At 35.6% G+C, this 21,662-nt stretch overlaps 1 protein-coding gene across 3 annotated transcripts in view; it reads left to right on the top strand.

Annotated features, from left to right (window-relative positions):
- Positions 1-21,662, top strand: part of Adgrb3 (adhesion G protein-coupled receptor B3) — a 772,331-nt gene that overhangs the window by 703,993 nt on the left and 46,676 nt on the right. For all 3 annotated transcript variants that reach the window (XM_055606172.1, XM_055606179.1, XM_055606163.1), the window contains exons 20-23: positions 10,341-10,491; positions 12,869-12,938; positions 14,997-15,063; positions 17,438-17,523. In XM_055606172.1, coding sequence (XP_055462147.1) covers positions 10,341-10,491; positions 12,869-12,938; positions 14,997-15,063; positions 17,438-17,523 — 374 coding nt within the window. The remainder of the gene's footprint in view (positions 1-10,340; positions 10,492-12,868; positions 12,939-14,996; positions 15,064-17,437; positions 17,524-21,662) is intronic.

Here is a 21,662-nt window from a genome sequence, read left to right as displayed (position 1 = left end):
AAAGAAAGAAAGAAAGAAAGAAAGAAAGAAAGAAAGAAAGAAAGAAAGAAAGAAAGAAAACAAAAATGAACCCATAGTTTCATTCCATGTTCCAACAGGACCCTTGAGAAAATATAATAAACAGTGTAAATGTTTTCTTGACCAAAAATACTCTTCTTCTTTACAAGTCATCCAAGAGGCATTTCCAAAGCCTGGATAACCCATCAATTTTACTGCATTTTGTTTTACTCCTAAAACAAAATACAAATGCAATTATTCAACTTGTAATTGCACTACAAGTTGAAATTACATGTATTTGTTCTGTGTGTGTGGCATGGTACAAGTGTGAAGGTTAGATGACAATCCAGGGAAGTCAGTTCTCTCCTTCTATTATGGAAGTAACAGCAATTGAACTCAGTGTGTCAGTCTCACAGCAACTGCCTTTACCCCCCTGCACCATGTCACTGGCCCAGAAAGCAACATCAAAAAAATACAAATCCTTCCTACCTCCCCACTCATCCAACTCAATGCCCTTTCTTTCTTTCTTCCTCTTAAAACAAGCAAAAAAAAAAAAAACAAGACACACATACATACAAAACCAAGAAAACAAACCAAAATATATAAGCAAAAGACCAATAAGACAAAAAAAAAAAAAAAGCCCAAACGGCACTATGAGACAAAATGTCTACAGAAAAAATAGCACTGAGTTCACTTTGTACTGGACAGTTACTCCTGGCCATGGGTTCTACCCTAAGTGTGGGTAATATTTCCAGTGAGACCCCACTGGAGAAAACTAATTTTTCCTTTGCAAGCAGGTATCGATTGCAGACAGCTTCTTGGTCAGGAGTGGAAGCCTGGGTGCACATCCCCTTCTCAGAACAGGGACCCTGTCTGGCTTGAACCTGTGAAGGAAGGCCTTGTCTGTGCTGCCACAGTCACTGTGAATTCATACATGTATCTGTCCTATTGTGTCTCGAAAATCCTACTTCTCTGGAGTCATCCATCTCCCCTGGATAGTGCAGTATTTCAGCCTGTTCTTGTGCATAGACCCCTGAGTCCTGAAGGGAGGTGTTTGAGGAAGACATCCAGTTAGGACTGAGTGCTTCAAAGTCTCTCACTCTGCACGTTTCCAGATGTTCTCTGTGTCAATTCTCATCTACTGCAAGAAGAAGCGTCTAGTGGTGGTTGAGTGAGGCACTGATGTACGGCTATAACAGAATATCATTGGAAGGCACTTGATTGCTGCTATATTCCTTTAGCAGAGTGATAGTGTTTGGTGCAGAAAACAACTTTTCTGTGCTTATTTTTGAGAATGTAGTTTAGTTTCAACATTTCTCCCTTCTATTTTCTCCTCCAAATCTTCCCACATTCTTCTCCCTTCTCTTCAAATTCATGGCCTCTTTTTAAACATTAATTGTTATTACATGCACATATGTATCTGATCGTAACTTGAATGTATGTTTTCATGACTTACCACCAGACAGTGGATAACCAATTGGTGTGCTGTTCCCTGCGGGGGAACGCCCGTCCTGCTCCTAGCCTTTCTCACTTGCCTACGGTGTCAGGTCGAGGCCTCATGGGTTTTCAGTATCCAGTTTGGCCGGTCTGTTCCCATCATCCTTGTTGAGCTCATGACAAAGCAACTGTTATTTGCATCATTATTTTCTCTGAATGTAAATGATCACATACAATGTTTACATGCTACAGTAATATCTGAGCAAGAATATGAACCCACATATTCCACAAACAAATTTTTCCCTCTACAGACAGAAGATTCAGGTTTAATCAATCCCTAAGCATATCTTAAAGCTCATAAGACATTTGAAAATTTTAAATTATTAGTTAATTTTTAGTTAAATTGAGGTCTTTTTTAGGAAGTAACCTTCATTTCATTTCATCTTAAAGAAGACATATTTCCCAAACCCAAATTCAATAGGATATAGTGTGTAACAATTATCTGGACTCCCCAAAGACCTATTTCAAAAAAAATTGATGTTTTTGTTTTTTTTTTATGATACTCTTTCCAAGGTCTTCAAATTTTAAGCATGATTTCTTTGAGACTCGTTTTTTACATCAATGGAACAGGCTTTTATATCTGTTCACACCTATCTGACATCTACTTTTCTTAATAGCACTGCCTTATTTTAATATGAAATTATAAGAAATAGCAAATAAGGTTTTCAAGATGCTCATAATTAACACTGCTTCTTCAATTCATTCATCCAATTATTTTGTGTTATATTCAATTCTCTTTGCGATTTTGTGCATTTATAGTTTGTCTTCTGGCAGAGATCTTGCTTATACAGAAAATAATATCCTTCAAATTTCACAAAGAACATGATGGGAGATATTATAATGTTTCTTCCTTATAGTTCTGGGCCTTCGCTCATTTTTGTTTGTTTTGTTTTGTTTTTTGTTTCGTTTTTAGACAAAGTTGGACAAGGTAGCCTAGGCTGACTATGAACTCAAAAACATATTTTGCCTTTGTCCTTAACACTCTGCTTAATGGTAGACCAAGAGTTTACAAGCAAGAATTAGAGCTTATCATATATCCTCTAGAACTAGAACTTATCATATATCCTCTGTTAATGTCTCCCATTACTGCAAAGAAGAAATACAAGGCACAGGATAAGTATTTAGGTCTAGGAGAAGTATTGTCAAAAACCTATAAATAATATCATGGTCTGTGTGCAAGATGTTACAGTAATTATGGAATAAGAGATTTATTTGGAATAAATTATGGGATAAGAATTGGGCAATATGACATTAATCTGAAACATTTGTTTGGATTCTTCATTCGATATTAGCTTATGCTAAATTTTATGAAATGACATACCTTTTGTTCATATTGGCTTTAAGAAATTATGTCATTGTGATTAGGTTCTTTAGCTGGGTATCCTAAGTGGACGATGTTAGTGGCATCTATGGAACAAAAACAATATTCCTGGAAATGGTACATTTATCTGTTTTAATGAACGATGGCTTGGACGAAAGTCACTTCTAGGTCCCTACATATTCAGCAGCTGCAGTCGCTCTATCGAAAAAACATGTTGGAGTGACTTCAAAAGGTATGACGAAGCAGTATGAAAGCTGACGTTAGCATGGACTTCTTTGGTGTATAGGTTAATATGTGGTAAAAGAACATATCACTCTTTATTTCTAACCTATGTATCTATTTCACTTCTCAGAGCTCTGCTGCCTCCTGAGTAAGACATTTCCATTTCACTGTTGCTACAAAATCAGTGTTTAAGCTGGAATAGGTTGGTTTTCCCATCATACCTAAATAAGTAGTCTTCAGACATGTTTTTTTTTTACCAATAAAAACTCAGCTACTGAGATGATGAAACTATTAGCATTCGTCAAATATATAGTACCTATGTTTAAAGCTCCTTTTTTTCCATTATCTTATTTACTCTCACCATAATTCATTTTTAGATTATAAGATCTACCGTCTTCCGAAAAATGTAAATCCACTACCTTCAAACTCATTATGATGACTAGTAAGGATGTCTCCTCAAGTTTTCAAGTAATTGCTTATATTATAAGATTGCAATTTTCATGTCCCACATGTGTGACTCTCAAGATAGTTGTCCTTTTAATTATTTTTGGTAAGAAAATCTGTAGGTTAATCCATTAAAACTAAGTAAATACCTAAATAATTTTATTCATGTATTCAAATGTTATATAATACAATACGTCCAGTAAGGACCATCTATAGGTGCTTCTACTTTTTATAGTTTCAAACATTATGCTGAAACACTTCATCTCAATATTCTGGTTTTTCTTTTAACTTTAGAAGATTAAACTTTCCTACATCCCTATTTCATGGAAATTTTGTGGCTCATTTTTAAAAGGCTTATTTTCATTTTTAAAATATTTACAAGCTTAATTTATAGCATTACTTAATTTCTTTATAAGCACATTCTTTTGTTAAAGTGTTGGAGATGGGAAAAATATGTTAGTTTGCATTTTTATTAGATTCTTGAAACCCTTGTCAAATAAAAGGCAATAAAAATTACATTTCACACTAAGAAATTCACCCCTGGAACTGTATAATATTTTTCAAAGTAAAACTAAGCAATAATTAAGGTTTGGAAAACAGACTTCTTTAATAAATCTAATAAAAAGCAAGCCTGTCCCATACTTCCAGGACTCAGAAGATGAAAACAAGTGAGATCCTGTTTTAATAAGTAAGTAACAAGAAAGAAAAAAAAAAAAAGCATGAGTAAGCCACTTTAGGAATAAAATAATTGAAGTGGTAAGAAAATATTATATAAAATTATAGTCTAACCCATTGAAATACAACTGAAATGAATAAGTACTTTGGAAGACAAACTATCAAAGCTAATTTAAGAGGAAACAAATCACCCATTGAGAACTCTCATTAGATGATTTACAGTATTTTAAAACTTTCAAGATACAGAAGCATTTAAAGACCATATTTTTTAAAATCATAGTTTTAAGTAGAATGTGGAGTTTCATGGTTTTAAAACTCCATTTAGTATCTTTGGAAATTGGAATTTTTGTGGAAGCTAATTTCAAGAATATTTCTGCCATCAAGAACAGATAGGAACAACTGATAAGGAAACTGATACGCAGCTTAAACTTTTGAGAAATTTTACCACAGTTGGTCAAATAATAACAAAATGGTACTTTGGTTGGCTTAAAGGAGTATTTCAATGCATTTATTTGTAGGCTAAATTGTTATACAGATACAGGAGCTGAAGGAGAGTGTAAAGTTGACCAATGTGTACATAAGCATAATTATAACTTGTGCTGATAAAAATCAGAACAGTGCTTATTTTTGGAAGACTGGTAAACAGGCAATGTTATACATCTTGATATATTTGTAGTTACATGGGTAAATTCACTTACAATATGTCAGGCTTTATCTGTTGTCAATAAGCATACATACTTGTAAAATGTATTAAGCTTTACTATATTCATGATATAACATTAAAAATTCACCCAACCCCCCCAAAGAAATAGTTGCTATGTATCAACTTTTCTACATATATGATATTTGGGTTTTTTGTTTGCTTGTTTTTTGGTTGGTTGGTTGGTTGGTTGATCAGTCAGTTGGTCAGACGGTTGTTTGGTTGGTTGGCTGACTGGTTGGTTGGTTTAGGACAGGGACTCTCTATGTAGCCCTGACTGTCCTAAAACTTCTTCAGTAGACAAGGCTGGTGTCAACTCAGAAATCAGCCTGCCTCTGCCTTCTGAGTGCTGGGATTAAAGGTTTTCACCATCGTACCCAGCTTAACTGATGTCATTTAACTGTTATAGCCATTTTATGAAGCAGGTTTTCTTACCTTGAAATGTCTTCATGGTGATAGCACACCATAAAGACAATAAAAGCAACATTCGGCCATGAGAAGGTGGAGACTGTGAGGATCCAATGGTCAAAGGGACTCACTCTGCCCTACCACTCACTCTACCTTGCAGTTGTCTGTGGCTTACAACTGGTATCCCAAGTCCTTCATTATAATCTGCTTTCCTTCGTGCACCTCAATTATATTGTAAGCAATCATTACTGGTTTCCTAAACTGTTCTACTTATAAATCTCTTCCTGCTTTTTGCTACTTTAATGGGCATAAAAAGTCTGCTTTCATATCACTTACTAGTTTTCCTGATGAGATCACTGTCACATCTGATATCTGGTATTAGCATTTGCTTGTCAAAGCTCCTCTCATCTCTTTATCCCCCATCTTCCTGTGTTGGTGGGTTTAGGGACTTCCTCACAAAACCATTACAAATATAGATATCTTTAAAAATCAAATATGAAAGGGGATTTTTTGACGTTTTGCCTGTGAGTTTAAAGCTACTATGATATTTGATATTTTTCTATTTATCTATATTTTTTCTATTTAGGGAATATTTTTCTATTTATCATAATTTCTGTTTGTTTCCTTTCTCCATACCATTAATGGAATTTATTGAAATATCTTAGTTTTATTTTTTCTTTGCTAACTAATTAATACATCATTTCTAATTTACAATGATTATCTTAACTTAGCAAGTTTATCATAATTATTTAAATATACTATTCCGTCTCTCTAATATACCTGAAGGGAAAAACAGGCTTAGTATGTTTTTATTTTCCTTTGTAACCTTTATGTCACTAGTCTTGTGACCCTTGCTGGTATTATTTTGAATTTTATATCTATGTGCCTGTATTTTTAATATTATATGAAATGTATTGAATAAAATTGTATTTAGATTCAATATATTTTATTGCTTTTGCTGGCTATCTAGCCCTTATTCCATTCTCTGCACTTGAAGTTCTTATTGGCAGTTCATATTGTCTAGCAATTCTTTCAGAGAGAACCTTGAAGTAATAAACTTCAAAGTCCCTTTCAATTCTAAAAATATATTTCTGCCTGTCACTTGGATAATAGTTTGGCTGGGTGTAGAATTCTAACTTCAAAGTTCTCTTTTGTTAGAATAAGAACGTTTTGGGTTTTTTTTTTCCCCCACTGCCTTCATGGATCCCAGGTGGTTCCCATAAAAAAAAAAAAAAATTAATATCACTCTGACTCTTATTCCTTTGTAAGCAATCATTCTTTTAATTCTGACCACTTTTAAATTTTATTCTTATTCTAGATATTAACAGACTTCACAACAATGCATGCATGAAGGAAGTGTGTGTGTGTATGTGTGTGTGTGTTTCCGGTTTCATCTACCCAAGACTGTATTGAGTTCTGAAGAATTCTTCCATTGTATTTCTTTAAATACTGTCTTTCTTTCAATCTCTTTATTACTTGGTTAAAAAAGTACTATTGAACAGATTTTAGAACTTCTGTGACATTTACATATTGTCATACTTTCGCTTCTTTTTGTGTCTTCCTTACTCCAAACATCCAGCTCTGGGCTGAAGTGTCTAACCTCAGTTTGATTTCATCTACTTTTAATTTTTTTTTTCTGTAGGATATTTTTTGTAGCTTTTGATTTGTTAGAAGTAATACTTTTTTTTTTCTTTTTTTTAGGGGGGTAGAGGTGGGGATAGTAGAGCAGGGTGTCTCTGTGTAACCTTGGCTGTCCTGGACTTGCTTTGTAGACCAGGCTGTCCTTGAACTCACAGTGATCTGCCTGCCTCTGCCTCCCAGAGTGCTTGGATTAGAGGCATGCACCACCAAGCCTGGCTAGACTTAATGCATTTCACTCAGTTGCCTTCAGAAAATATGTTTTTAGTGTTCCTAAGAATTGTGGAGAAAGGTTACATCACGAAACTTAGTATAAACAGAGTTCAAGTTACTAAATTAACTTTGTTTTGCCTTTTGTAATACAATAGCACTTTTGTTAATACAAAAGCTGTGACAGTTCAGGAGCAGAGCTGTGTTTGGCAAGGCAGGTAAAACAAATTTTGGTGTTGAACTTGAGTGAGTAGTGAATCTTAAATTTGGAACTGTGATGTAGGAGGACACCACCATCATGGAGTTAAGAGTAGACTGAGAGAGGGTACAAAGAAAGGGTTTTGTGGTCCAGAGTCATTGTGGTGGGTCAGGTGGTCACAGTGATTAAAAAAGCATCAAGATATGAGCCTGTGATAATTAGAGTTTGAGGCTTATTTGTAGGAAAAGCCCGAGTTCCGAGGAGACTTAGAGAGTACTTGATCATTAGGAGTTGCTGATGTAAAGTGTGGAGTGCATGGGAAAAGAAATTAAGACTCCTATGCTTCACACATGAATAATGATGCCTCGGAAACCAATAGCATTGATGGAAAATAATGGCATTCACTTGAAAACTGCTTTTTCATGACAGTTGTCATTTAGAAGTTATCCTATTACAACGTGGCAGCTATACTGTGAATGGCAATAACAACAACAAAACAATGTGTGTTTGATACTGTTCTTTTTTTTCTTTCTTTTAATTTTTTATTAATTATTACAATTTTTTAAATTTTTTTTTATTAATTACACTTTATTCATTTTGTATCCTTCCATAAGCCCCTCCCTCCTCCCCTCCAGACCCCACCCTCCTTCCCCCTTCTGCATGCATGCCACTCCCCAAGTCCACTGATAGGGGAGGTTCTCCTCTCCTTTCTGATCTTGGTCTATCAGTTCTCATCAAAAGTGGCTGTATTGTCCTCTACTGTGGCCTGGTAAGGCTGCTCCCCCCTCAGGGGGAGGTGATCAAAGAGCAGGCCAATCATTTATGTCAGAGGCAGTCCCTCTTCCCATTACTAGGTAACCCACTTGGACACTGAACTGCCATGGGCTACATCTGTGCAGGCTTTCAAAGCAGACGCTGAGCCTGATGGCCAACTGTTGGGCAGAGTGAATGGAATTTTATGTAAGAAGTGGGAAATAGTAAGAGCTGGAAAGGACAGGGTCTCCACAAGGAGAGCAACAGAACAAGAAAATTTGAACACAGGGAACTTCCCAGAGACTCATACTCCAACCAAGGACTATTCATGGAGACAATTTTTTATTTTGTATCCTGACTATGGCCCCCTCCCTCCATCCGTCTTCTTTCCTAATCTCTCCCTCTATTCCTCTTCTCCTCCCATACCCCTCCCCTGGTCCTCTGATAGGGGAGGTCCTCCCCCTTCTCCATCTGACCCTAGCCTATCAGGTCTCATCAGGACTGGCTGCATTATTTTCCTCTGTGGCCTGGTAAGGCTGCATCCCCAGGGGGAGGTGATCAGAGAGCCAGCCACTGAGTTCATGCCAGAGGCAGCCCCTGCTCCCCTTACTAAGGAACCCACTTAGAGACTGATTCTCTGGGCTAAATCTGAGGAGGGGTTTTAAGTCTTCTCCATGCATGGTCCTTCTTTGAGGTATCAGTCTCTGCAGGGCCCCCAGGGCCCAGTTTTATTTGGCTCTGTTGATCTCATTTTGGAGGTCCTGTCCCCTCCAGGTCTTTCTATCTCCTCCTTCTTTCATAAAATTCCATGTACTCTGCCCAAAGTGTGGCTATGGGTCTTAGCCTCTACTTCTTCTTAAAATCTCAGGAACAGACAGCTTTCCTGAGAGGTGCTTTTCTGTCCAACGATTACAGGGCCATTTGTATTGACACTTAGAAGTGAGGGCAATAGTTGGCCATTTTGCTCTTTATCAGAAAGATTCCTGCCAGATAATGATCTTATATAATCAGGATTACTTGGAACCAGTTATCAATTAGGCAGTTCAAGACATCAAACCTCTTTGCTGGACCAGAAATATGGGTCACACTGTCATCTGTTGAGCAGTGCTAGAGTCCTGCATTTTCAGACTCTGGTTTTATATTCCAGTGATGATGAGAGAGGAGGGGAGCTCTAACACCTTCAAGACTGCTAATCTCTAATTAGCAACCTAACATCTTCATTTGCCTCTTTTCAATTTTTGGAACAAGGTTGACTGACAAAGGAAGAAATTGATCCTGCTGCTGGTCTGGTTTATGAGGGGTTGTATTACAAGATGTACACAAAGAAGTCATACCAATAGGGAAATTAGTAGCAGCCTGCATAAAATGAAGCTGCTGGTCATTTTCAGACAAGGCACAGCTAATGGTCCACACATTTAGGATGATTAGATTGCATGAAGAAAAATATCTATGAAATCATAGCTGTGTACCACCAGTGACTCAATTAGCTTTTCAAAATTGCTTGATTAAGACAAGCATGGTAATGTAGTAGCATCGAATGCAACTATTAAATACTTTACAATGCATGTTACATTTGCTCTAGGCTATTAGCCAAACCTTATGTTGTATTTTGCTGTTATAACTTGGGTATCACACATATAAAAAGCAAAGTCGTTCTTTCTTACTTTTGAAAAGCTTTTAAGCTTGCCAGGATCCTCTTAACATCAACACAGATTTAAAAAAAGAAAAATAAGAATTTTTGGTTTAAATAAAAAAGATAAATAATGTATCCAAAACAATTATAAATGTTGCCTGCAACTTAAACTAAAGAAAAGACTATTTCCATAATTTTTATTTTTAAAAAACAACAACCAAGGCAGTAATTTTTATTTGCCTTGAGTTTAAATTTATAGTGTGGGTCCTCATTAAAGACACTGAAAATACAAATGGAATCAGGGCATGTATTTCTGTGTTGCACAGAATGTATAAAGTATAGAGACGATAAGGTTTCTAATTTCTTTAAACAGTTTCTGTGGCATTGAGAAGACTTGACAAAAGCAGGTCAGTACTCAAACTCTTCAAGTGGAAAATAGTAACAGAGCCCTGTAATCACAGAGCTCAGAAGGCTGAGGCAGGAGGATGCAAGCTAAAGGCTGTGTGGACCACACAGAGAGACCTCGTCTCCTCTGCGAACAAAGGAGGGATGAGTCCGGAAGGGAAGCAAGAAAGCAGTCCGGTCCTCTAAAGCATAGGTCCCCGCCCAAGCTGAGTATGCACTTCCACTTCTGTCTCCACAGAGCATCTGCACGACCACCACTGCGTTCTTGCATTTTTTCTTCCTGGCTTCATTCTGCTGGGTCTTGACAGAAGCGTGGCAGTCATATATGGCTGTAACGGGAAAAATCAGGACTCGGCTTATAAGGAAACGCTTTTTGTGCCTTGGATGGGGTAAGCATATTAATAGACTTTTCATACTTTTCTGAAATAACATTGAGCAGTAACGTCATAAAATAGTAAAAAGAAAGAAAGAAAGAAAGAAAGAAAGAAAGAAAGAAAGAAAGAAAGAAAGAAAGAAAGAAAGAAAGAAAGAAAGAAAAAGAATCTATCCAGGTTATTTGTGTCTAATATACGAGAGGGGCCATTTTATGAACATCCACAGGATGATTTGGAACTTTATAAGGGAATAATTACCAAATGTTTTAGTTAGCTAACTAACAGTTAATATATTTATATGGTGTACCTTGAGTCCCGAGCTACCTAAAGTTAGAAAGACAATGTGTTCTTTGCTAGTATTTTTTGAAAATGCAAAACACTTTAAATTGTTCAGGGCCCAGATCAGTTATTCACTGGACATGTAGCAAAACCCTAGTAAACCTTTAAGTGTTTTATTCCAAGAAATCTCCAAACTGTTAAGGAATAAAGCTGCTCACATCACAGCGGGGAAAGGGAACCATTAGTGAGGCACTGAAACTTCACATACCCAAAAGGAATTCCTCAAAAGTAAAACCATACAATTACCACCAACCTGAGAATTAATTCATTGTCCATCATTACTGGGGAAAGTCTTCAGCTGCTTTATGGCATAGATATCTTAAATATCAATGATTTCATGAGACAAATCTAAATAAAAGGATAGTTGATTTTTTTAAAGCCAGTTTTAGAAAAAGTGCAGAAATGTTTCATATTTGTTTTTGAGTCTTAAAATTCCTATGCTGAAATGGTAGCACACAAAAAGAAATGTGTACACATATACACACACGTGTAGGCTTGCACACACATGCACACATAGCGCTGCCACTATATCAAATTAGGAGAATAGGATGCAAAAGGGAACCTGGGTGATTATAGCTGGTGAACTTACTGCAAGACCGAAATAACTCATCCTGAAGAAACAGGATCAAAACCACTTAGAGACTATCTGCCAGCATCCGGCAGAGGTGTATCCATATTCAGCTGATAGATGAGGACTCTTCAGAGAAGCAAATGGAAAGCTGAAGAATGTGTTCTACTCACTTTCATAAGATTTTTGTCTAGATTCCATGACAAAGATCTTCTAAAGTTCAGGTATTATTGAACCAAGGAACATTTTTGCTGTGAATTAAGACTATATTTTTTAAGGAAGAGAGAGCACAAGTGTAGGAAGTTATTTCTTAAAGAGTGATTTCCTAGTCAGTAACCAATAACTACCTTATTTAATATGGTGAATAAAGATCTTGAAAGAAGCATTTGCAGTTCACCTCCAAAGTTAGAGATAATATCAAAATTCTCTGAGTAGGAAAGAGCTGTATAGAATATTGGTGGAGAGAAGCATACCACAATGAATTTAGAAAACAAAGAAAGTCCAATTTATACAAAATAAAGATCACTAATTTCCTAGCGATTATTTACGGTATAAGTTTTTATTTCTAATGAACTCTATCCATTCAATCAAAATAATTCAGTTACAAATAGTGTGCAGGATGAGGGATGAGGAAGGCAAGGGGAAAAAGAGGATTGAAAATAAAGTTTATTTTATAAATGTATAGCTCTCAGTATTAATTAAAAACAAGGCAACTCCCTTTGACATGCTCTTCATAGTTCTTGTCTTGAAACCTGGTACTATGTAATGTTAGTACAATAGATTCCCAGAAGATAGAAAATAGCAGGAAGTATGGGAAATGGTAAGAAGAAAGAGGACAGGCAGACGGGCTACAAGAGTATGATTCACTAATATATTTTATTTTAACCAAATTTAGATTTGCTTGAATGTCCAAATATGTTGATGTATGCAATGAAATAAGTCTTAAGATCAGAATTGGTTTAGATTTTCAGGTAATTGAGTTCTCTGTTCCTGCATCCTTGTTGTTTTGAGTACGTTGAAAAGAAAATGTCAAGTGATAAAATTTATTTTGGTGGTCTTCCATAAGTTGAACCTGATATGGCTCAGTATGTGGCTACCTTAGTGCTCGTATGACAGTCCATCCAACCTGGGTATCCAGTTTCCTGCCTTTCTGGTTTTATAACTACAGATTTCCTTTATAACAGTGCAACTCCCCTGGAGAAAAAAAATTAATTTAAAGATATACTAAATCTGTGTTATTACTTCTCTTTAAAACGATGTCAAATTCAGCGATAATCTAGCTACACTAGGTCAGTGCACAAAGTTAAAAAAAATCCACCTGTCTCTTGTATGTTTGCGCTTGAAAGAAATTTAATATAAACGTACCTTGTGAGATGACTCCCCCAACAGTAGTTGCTGTAACCTGAGTGTCTGGAGTTTGTCCACGCTTGTCCTGTCCACAGTGGCTGTGGCTGCATATGAAGTGTCACCTTGCTTTTCTTGCAGGGCTGCCGGCTTTAGTAGTGGCCACGTCTGTAGGCTTCACCAGGACAAAAGGCTATGGCACGGATCACTAGTAAGTCCATCTAAGATGATACCCATGCTGATAACTAACGAAGTTCCCAAGCAGGTTTTCGTGTTCTTGGCTGTTCATTTGCTTTGTCACTGACTCATTAACAATGATAAAAGCTTGAGGAATGACTCGAGGTCGCTTATATGCACAAAAGCGAGCAGCGCAGCTCTTTTCAGAATCCTCATTTCTGTTTCCAGTTCTTCCTGAGGGTTTTTTCCTTTAAAGATATTTATATTTATATGAATATGCACTGTACATGTCAAAACTTAAATATTCTTTGCTAGAAATGATTAAAAATACTGATGTTATTTTTATGCTATGTTTTACTCTGTGACTCTTCCATCAGCTTCAAGTATCATTGATGTCTAGGTCTATTATCATTAGCTATTAATTCAGGTTTTGTTGCTGTTTTATAGTGATAGCATACTGCAATTGGTCGGTCAGGACCCAGATTCCATGTTAGAAGTTCCCTAGGCTATCAAAGAGATTAGAAAGGGGCATGATGGCCCATCTTATGCCTATGGTGCTCATAAAGTCTGTGAGGACATTCATAGTAAATATTAACCTTGATATTTGGAGAGCGTGCATACTATTAAACAAATGTAACAACATGGCATTCTGTAATTGTCTCCAGGTGTAAGTTAGGAATTACTGATAAATAGGCCGCATGTTGTACTCAGCAAATTAAGAGTGTATAAAAGGGTATCACTTCACCTGCCCATCTCAATGACACCTTCTTAGAGGGGAAAAAAAAAAAACCCTCCTATCTTTGGAATTCTTGATTGTATATGCCATCAATATCACTGAAAGAAAATGCCAAACATTCATTGAAGGACTGCTATTTACTACGGCATGGTTCTAGCTTCAAGTTATTACTTTCTCTATTAAAGTAACTACGTTGGCATAAATCGAGTATTTGTAAGACACCTTAGTGTATTACACTTTTGCGTTTATAAAGGTCAAAAGCATGCCAAATTATATGTTAATCTGTAAATACATGTACACATATTTGTAACTGTATATTCTAGTGTTTCAGGGTGTGTAAATAATTACTAGATTAAAATTTTAACCAAGGTAGAACTGGAAAGGCTCATTTATGTTCTTAAAGGTATCATTTTATCTGTGATTTGGCAAATGCGAACAGTATGGAACCATTACCTCAATAATTACAGAGCAGACCACTGTTAGAGGACACACAGAACAGTCACTGCTGCACAGTGACATTTGAAGGCGGCTCACTGCCGCATGGACTGAGGTAGCGAAAGGGTCAAATATCAGAAAGATGGTTGCATGAAAACACTGCCGTGGCTGCACACCAGCAGTGAGATACAGTCTTCCATACTTTTCTCCTCACTGTCCTGGACTGTGCAAATCCAGATGCTGCAGCCTGCAGACAACCGTGCTGTGCCCTCTGGCCTCTTCATGTTCTTTAGATTCAGAGAATGAGCATTTTTACCAAAAAGAGTTCCACAGCTCCATGAGTGCAAACCTGCATCTCTTGGTGAAGTTAGTCTGTGGAACAAACACAGCTGCCCCCATTCTACATCACACTCTGACTCCAGTGAGTGCTCTTGGTGGTCTGGGAAACAGTAAAATTAAAGAAAAAAAACATGTAAACATGAGTTATCCATTTCCTGCCCCGGTGACTTTTAAACCAGTTTCTCCTAGTATCTCAAAGGATCTCAAGGAAACGCAGGTAAACTGCACGAATTTCTAAGCACACTGAAAAAGCCTGCCAGGGAAATAAAACAGCATTTGTTAGGTGATAGTCTCTGCGCTGAAAACAAAAGTAGAAATTGCAATATACAAATAATTTATATAAAATATTTTAACTTCAAAGCCCAATAGTTGTTTGTCTCCAGTGAGGGTTATGTACTGTTTTTTTTACTCATTAAATGTTCTACTTCTAGGTTTTTCTACAGCTTCTAAGGTTTAAGTTAAAAATCTTTGAAATGTGCCAACACTGCAAGGTCAAATTCTAGTCTATGCTGTTTGCATCACAATTCAGAGTCCTGATGCTTATCACTGATTTTTGTTAGTTCTATCTAATGCTATTTTTAGCTGCTGGCTGTCTCTTGAAGGAGGACTGCTCTATGCCTTCGTTGGACCTGCTGCCGCTGTTGTCCTGGTAAACTCTTAATTCACTTACTTGATTGTTTAGCACAGAAGAAAGATTTTAGTGGTTCACTTAGAGTGGCAATTTTGATAAAATGTTTGAAGGGTTGAAATTTTAAAGTTCAACTACTTATTACTTTAATTTTAGTATCAATTGCTCTCAATCTTATATTACTCTAAAATATTCATATTTAAGTACTAAAGATTATTAAACTTGGGAGAGCAGAATTCCTCTTACAATGATTTTAGATATGTGAAGAAGCTCGTGAACTTCAATTAGTTCCTTCTCTACAATATATGAAAATCCCATCCTTTATTTTTATTACAGCTCTATATTATTTTGTAAAATGTATTTACATATGAATAGAGAGATTTATTCAAGACTGCCACTCCCAAATGACTTTACTTATCTATCATTTATCCATCTGTATACATACATACACACATACATACATACATGCAAACATGTCGGTTTCTCAGCCTCAATGAAACAGACATTTTAGAATGGATATTTCATATTCCACAGTCAATCCTATGTATTCTAGTATGTTCAGAAGCCTCCCTACCTCTGCCTCCCACATCTCCAGACTTTTTGATGTTCCTGTGGGTCAATATTGTTCCAAGTTAAAAAAAAAAAAAAACCAAAAGATGTTAGGTACAAAGATTTTAATCATTTTCTCCACAAAATATTTCCCTAATTTAAAAAATATAACATGCAAAATTTTCTACCAGTTTTCCATATTCTCTCTTGCCCTACTTCTTCTCTCTCCTAATCTCTCTCTCCTACTTATCAATTTGGCTTTATTAATCTGAAGAAAATAAAGACAGAAAGAAATGATCTAGGTTTAATATATTTACTGTTCAATTAGACTATCAGTTAATTACCCTTCAGTTTTTGAATGATTTGTTCAATAACTTGTAAGCTGAAAATGTCCTTTTCAATAACTATTTGAATCTTTCTTCCTTTAAAATTTGTTTTATTCTTTTAAGCTGTAACAAGAAAAAATAATTTATTTCCCATGATTCACAAGATAAATACATAGGTAGGTAGGTAGATAGATAGATAGATAGATAGATAGATAGATAGATAGATAGATCCCTGAAGACATGAATGTTACAGAAAAGCCCAGGGAAATTGAAACTATTAGGAACACTTTCGTCTGTTGCTTTGGATTTTTATTAAATTAATTAAATCAATGAGTTACTTCCCTAAGCTGCTAGGTTAATAGCACTATTAACCTAGGTTAATAACCCTATATGATCTGTATATACTTGAAACACCAATACAGTGGTTCTGTTGGTCACAAGTTCTCTCATATTTAAGCTATGAATTAATAGAATCTATGGATTTTAGATTTTATCTTAGTTCATTCAAATAAAGGGAAGCACAATGCGCATTCTCTGGACTGAGGGGTATCTTGCTGAGATACTAAGCATGACACCTTCTAAATCACTACTTAATAGACATGCTCTGCATATTTCTCAAGGGACAGATTCCTGCCTTCTTTGAGTAGAAGAGGAACAGCTGCATTATGTTCTGAAGACCGCTAGGCTAGTAGAGGGTAAAGGGCTAAGTAAGGTGAAAAGAAAAGACTTTTTGATTTTCTTGGTCTTCCTATCGGGATGGATATTCATCGCTGCCATCTTGTACCAGTCACTATGGCAGTGCCTTATCAAGCGTACTTGAAAAAGAGCATTTTCTTATGGAGTTCTCTTCAGCTGACATTGTGCAAAAGGCCATGTAAGTGAGAGGAAGGAAGTCTTAGAAATTGCTGAGAAGTGCTCATGAGAGTGTATTTTATGAATTGGTGTCAGCATCCATCTCCTGAAGGAATCTGGAGATTGAACAGGCTTTCATTTTTTAGAAAACATGGAGTATCAGAAAGCACCTTCCACCCCATACCGCACTCCCACCAGCATCCTCCCTGCTAAGATGACTTCTCCATTCTGTCTTCTCTGCTGGGAGCAGTGACAAAGCCTCAGTACCTGCCTAGGCTCAGCCCAGCCCCCTACTGGGAGGTTTAAAGTACTTGGGCTTCTTAAGAATAGGTCAAACTCATTTAGCCCATTGTCCATTGTTTCAGTCAACTTTCCTTAGGAAGAATAATGCCAAATTGATGGAGTTTGATACCATTTAAAAGTTAGACAACTGAAGGTTAATTTCACCATGATAAACTGCAAACCATGGAAATTAAATGAGTTTAATGGACTTTAAATATTGAAAGCACTCACCGCTGTTGAACTGCTCACTGTGCCTTTGAGAAGTTATGCATTTCACTCTTCAGAACCATGCACCTCCATGGGGATTTAAGGCTTGCTTTCTGGAGAAACAGGGACCTTATCCCCTTTAGTATCATTGAAAGGTCAACTTTGTTTCTATTTGACAGGTCAACATGGTGATTGGCATTTTGGTATTTAATAAACTTGTTTCCAGAGATGGGATCCTAGATAAAAAGCTCAAACACAGAGCCGGGTAAGCTGACATTGGTGGATTTTGAAGGCTCTTTTCAAGTATATTCCATAGTCCAGGTCTAGCCTGTCACTTACATGGGGCTGTGTCCTGACTTTGCTCTTGATGTAATAGTGTGTCTGGTAGATTCTGTCATTTAAGGTTTCTCTGCTTTAATATCATATTACATGGTAGAAGTAACAAATCTAATATGTTTGCCAAGGGTGAGTTGTTGAAACTAACACTGTATAGAAGAAGATAACATGTAGAATAATGAGAAAATAACAATATATATAATAAGAAGATATAGGTATGTGTTTTGCTTGCCCATCTGTTAAGATTGAACACTAAGCCTAGATTCAAAATAGTTGTTCTAAGGTAAGAAATTTCAAGCCCCAACTTTTTTTTTTGTCCTGTCCCACAATTGGAGCAAATAAAACTAAATAGAGTATAAAAGTGCTTTTTTAGGGGGAGGGATGTTCTCTCTAACTAATTGTATAGAACAGAAAAAAAAATCCACTTAACCACTTAAAATAAATATATATCAAACATTCTTATCATACATTTGCATTCTTTTAACATTTAAAATATTATTAGGAAAGTTATTTGTAATTTTTATTTGTCTATGTTAGCCATTTACAAAATCAATACAAACAACTACCTCGTTTTTAATGTTATTATTATATCAATGAGCACTTCATATATAGATTTATAGAAGCATTTCAGGTTACAGAAATACCCCATTCTAAATATTTGTGAAAATTTGAGTGAGATATCAATGCCCTTTATTTCCTCCTGGGTCTTTTCTTACAAAAAGTTACAACTTTCTCCTTTTTGGAAAAAAAATCTATCTTTATTCAAAATGTATTTGTATGACTGTTTTTTTTTAATATTTATGGTATTTTTTAAAGGTCATAGTATGTGATCACTTACTGGTGATGAATTTAAGATTTTTCTGGTTTTATAACTTATGTGATTATAAAGTAAGATACCTCAACTAGTTCTTTTCCCTGGTAAAATACTAAATTTAATGGAGTTTGATAAAAATATTCAATATTTTCACATAAAACCCTAGAGCTACAATGGTGTACTCAAAGAATCAGCTGACGCTATTTCCTGAGTCAGGGCCACCTTTTAAATTACATGCTGTTTTACATATAAGCTTCTAAACCTTCCTGAACTTATTGTCCACACAGGTTTTATGCCACTTGACATAACATTTCCAAGGACTCACCTGTGTTCGTTTGCCACATGTGGCTGGAATAGAGTATCCATTTTTTTCCTGTTGATCAGATAAAGTACTGGGTAGAGAAAGTCAGCTCTGCTACTAGTGGCATAAAGGAGTTTTCTAACAGAGGTATTAGAAATCAAAACTCTGCAGTGCTCTAGCTGCACACATCATCTTTCTGAAACCCAGTCTCCTCATCCATTAATAGGGAAATTGCTTCTGCCTCATTAACTATATGAAGTAATGCATACAATGATTTCGCAAGAACATTAGCAGCTGGCAAGCCTTACTCAACAAACAGTGACTCTTCTGATGAATGAAATAACATAGCAATAAAGGTCTCTATGAGCTCATCATCCAAGACAGTGAGGTCAGAAGAGGAGATGAGCTCATTAAAATGCTGAGGAGTTCTCAAACTTGTGGCCAGTGTCTCTTTTTCACACTTCATTATTTTGTGAATCATGTCAAGTTTGAGTCACTTTTCTCTTTGTAAGTGATACACAGAGGCTCAAATGATAACATCTCCTTGGTATGAATTTAAAGTACTGATCTCAATCTACATATTGGTGATGATAATTATAATTGAGACCCTCTAATTCTAAAAGCCTTCTTAGAAGTCACATGGATTTCACTGGCAAATCTGAGTCAGTGTTGTTCTGCTCCAATGAGGGACTTCCGCAAAGACACTCAAGTCTCTCTACTTGTAGAATTCTGATTAATCTCCCGAGAAGAGTAAAGCTGTTGAGGTAACGACCAAGTTTAAACGACATTATCGAATAGAAATTCTCAGGTAAACTAAGGATAGATAGAGTTGAATTTGTTCTCTAATCTGAAGTGTGAATAAAGGAAATTTTTAAAATATATGACTGTGGGAAATTAAGTTTAGTCCACAGAGAAGCAGTGAAGAGAGTGATAAAAACTTCAGTGAGGAGCTTAATCAGATGCACCCAGAAAGCACTGAGTCTGGTTGATACAGACTGGCTTAATAACTGAGTTCACTCATTGGATATATATATATCTATATATGCATATATAGAGAGAATGTTTTCTGAAACTAGATGACATGAAGTAGACTATAGGACCAAGGTATTCATTCTTCCATTTTTTTTTCTATTTCTAAACTTATTTGCTTTTTTATACTGTATAATCACCTATTAGAAGTATCAAAGCATACCTTTTGTGTTCAATAAATATTTATAAATGAATGAATGAATAAATGTTTAATAAATAATTAAAAATCCTGACAAGCTGTGTAACACCTAAACTATGAAAAGTTTTCGAATACATGAAGTACATTTACCAAGTGTGCTTTATTGAAAATAACAGTATCTATTATGTAAAATGATAAGTGGAAATAACTACAAACAAGATAAATTATAGTGTACATCTTAAAACAAAATTTTAGAACCTCTTAAAACAAAAGTTATAGCTTCTCGAGTTTTTCAATGGGGTTTCCTGTGTACCGGATTAAACTCCTCTGTTATATCTACATGGAATCAGGAATTTAGCTTAGCACAGCTGTTTATATTTTTCATGAATTTTCTTAAAGTAGAGGGGAGAATATTTTGTTTTCAGGGAATCTGTTAGATATTAACACTAAAATAGTCGAGTAAATTTTCCTGAAAATAGTAGAAAAAGGCCAAGAAGAGAATGAGAGCAATGGACTTCAAGTCTTGTGGTGGTAATTATAAAGGTAAAGATAATCCTGGGTACTCACCATCATTTATTTGTAGTCATCTTTGATTGTTTAATTTTGCCTCAGAGCCCAAAGGAAAGGTACCTTTAAATTAAGAAATAGATACATCCATGGTTAAGGTCAAGGCACAGTCATCAAATGACCTATTTTCTGTGGTAAAAGAAATAATAAATGATAAATACATGCCTTTTTAATAATAATGTGTCTAAGTTTAACATGAAAGACATTCAGGTATATGTTTAGGGCAGTTGTCAGAATGACCCATGAAGCATTAAAAAGGACAGGTTTCTGGGTCCTCTTCATTAGAGTATTTGGAGATGAGCTAAGATAGATCTATGCAGACATTAGAAAACTGAAGCAGCTCTGCTCTGGAACAAGACTTGGCAAGCCGATAGAACCATTCAGAGAGTAAGGTACACTCATCATTACAAGTTCGTGTGCATATGTGCTAGCAGCATAGACCCTGGGATGAGTCTATCAGCAAAATGTGTGAGTTACAACCTAACTGCAAAACCTTGATTTTTTTTTTTCTCATAAGAGCTGGTGATCGATCTAGGAGATAGTTCAGGTTTAGTGAGTGTAGTCATTTGAAAGAAATCAGCCACTCTCACCTCTACCAGTTTTATATATAACATTATTATAATATATTTATAAACATTATATATAATATATAGCTATAACATTAATTTTAAAACTTAGAGAGTAAACATGTTCTAGCTATAAATATTACATGGGAATAAGTAAAAAAAAGTATACCACAGAAAATTATTTCAAGATGTTTCAAAATTTAAGTAATTTTTTTTGTTTTCCCAGAAGGTTTGTATTTTAATAAACACACAATGTTTTAGGAAAGAGTTTTGTAAGGAAAATGCATGCAAAGTTTTTTTCTATGTAGCCTTATCTTGATTCCAATAAGTAATATATAAGATCTACACTATTTGAATCTGAATTCACCAGCAAAATGTCTTAGGCCAACATAGATTGTTAAATGTTGGATGATTGAAGCCTTTTACTTTGAACTTACTTACTATGATAAATATGTTTTATTATTACAGAAAACAAGCATTCTGTTATTATTAGATATTTCATCAAATTCCATCAGCCCCTATATTCAGATCACCCTATAACTTGAACATATATAGTTGCTATAAAACTTTCAAAATAAGGATCTGTAGAGATACATCCCTTACATTTGAAGAATATATATATATGATACATACCTTACTTACATTCTTAGAA

This window comes from Psammomys obesus, unplaced genomic scaffold (genome assembly GCF_907164565.1).
Source record: "Psammomys obesus unplaced genomic scaffold, mPsaObe1.curated_primary_1811, whole genome shotgun sequence".
Classification (NCBI taxonomy): domain Eukaryota; kingdom Metazoa; phylum Chordata; class Mammalia; order Rodentia; family Muridae; genus Psammomys; species Psammomys obesus.
The sequence above is the reverse complement of the archived record's forward strand: the minus strand, read 5'-3'. Positions and strand labels throughout refer to the sequence as shown.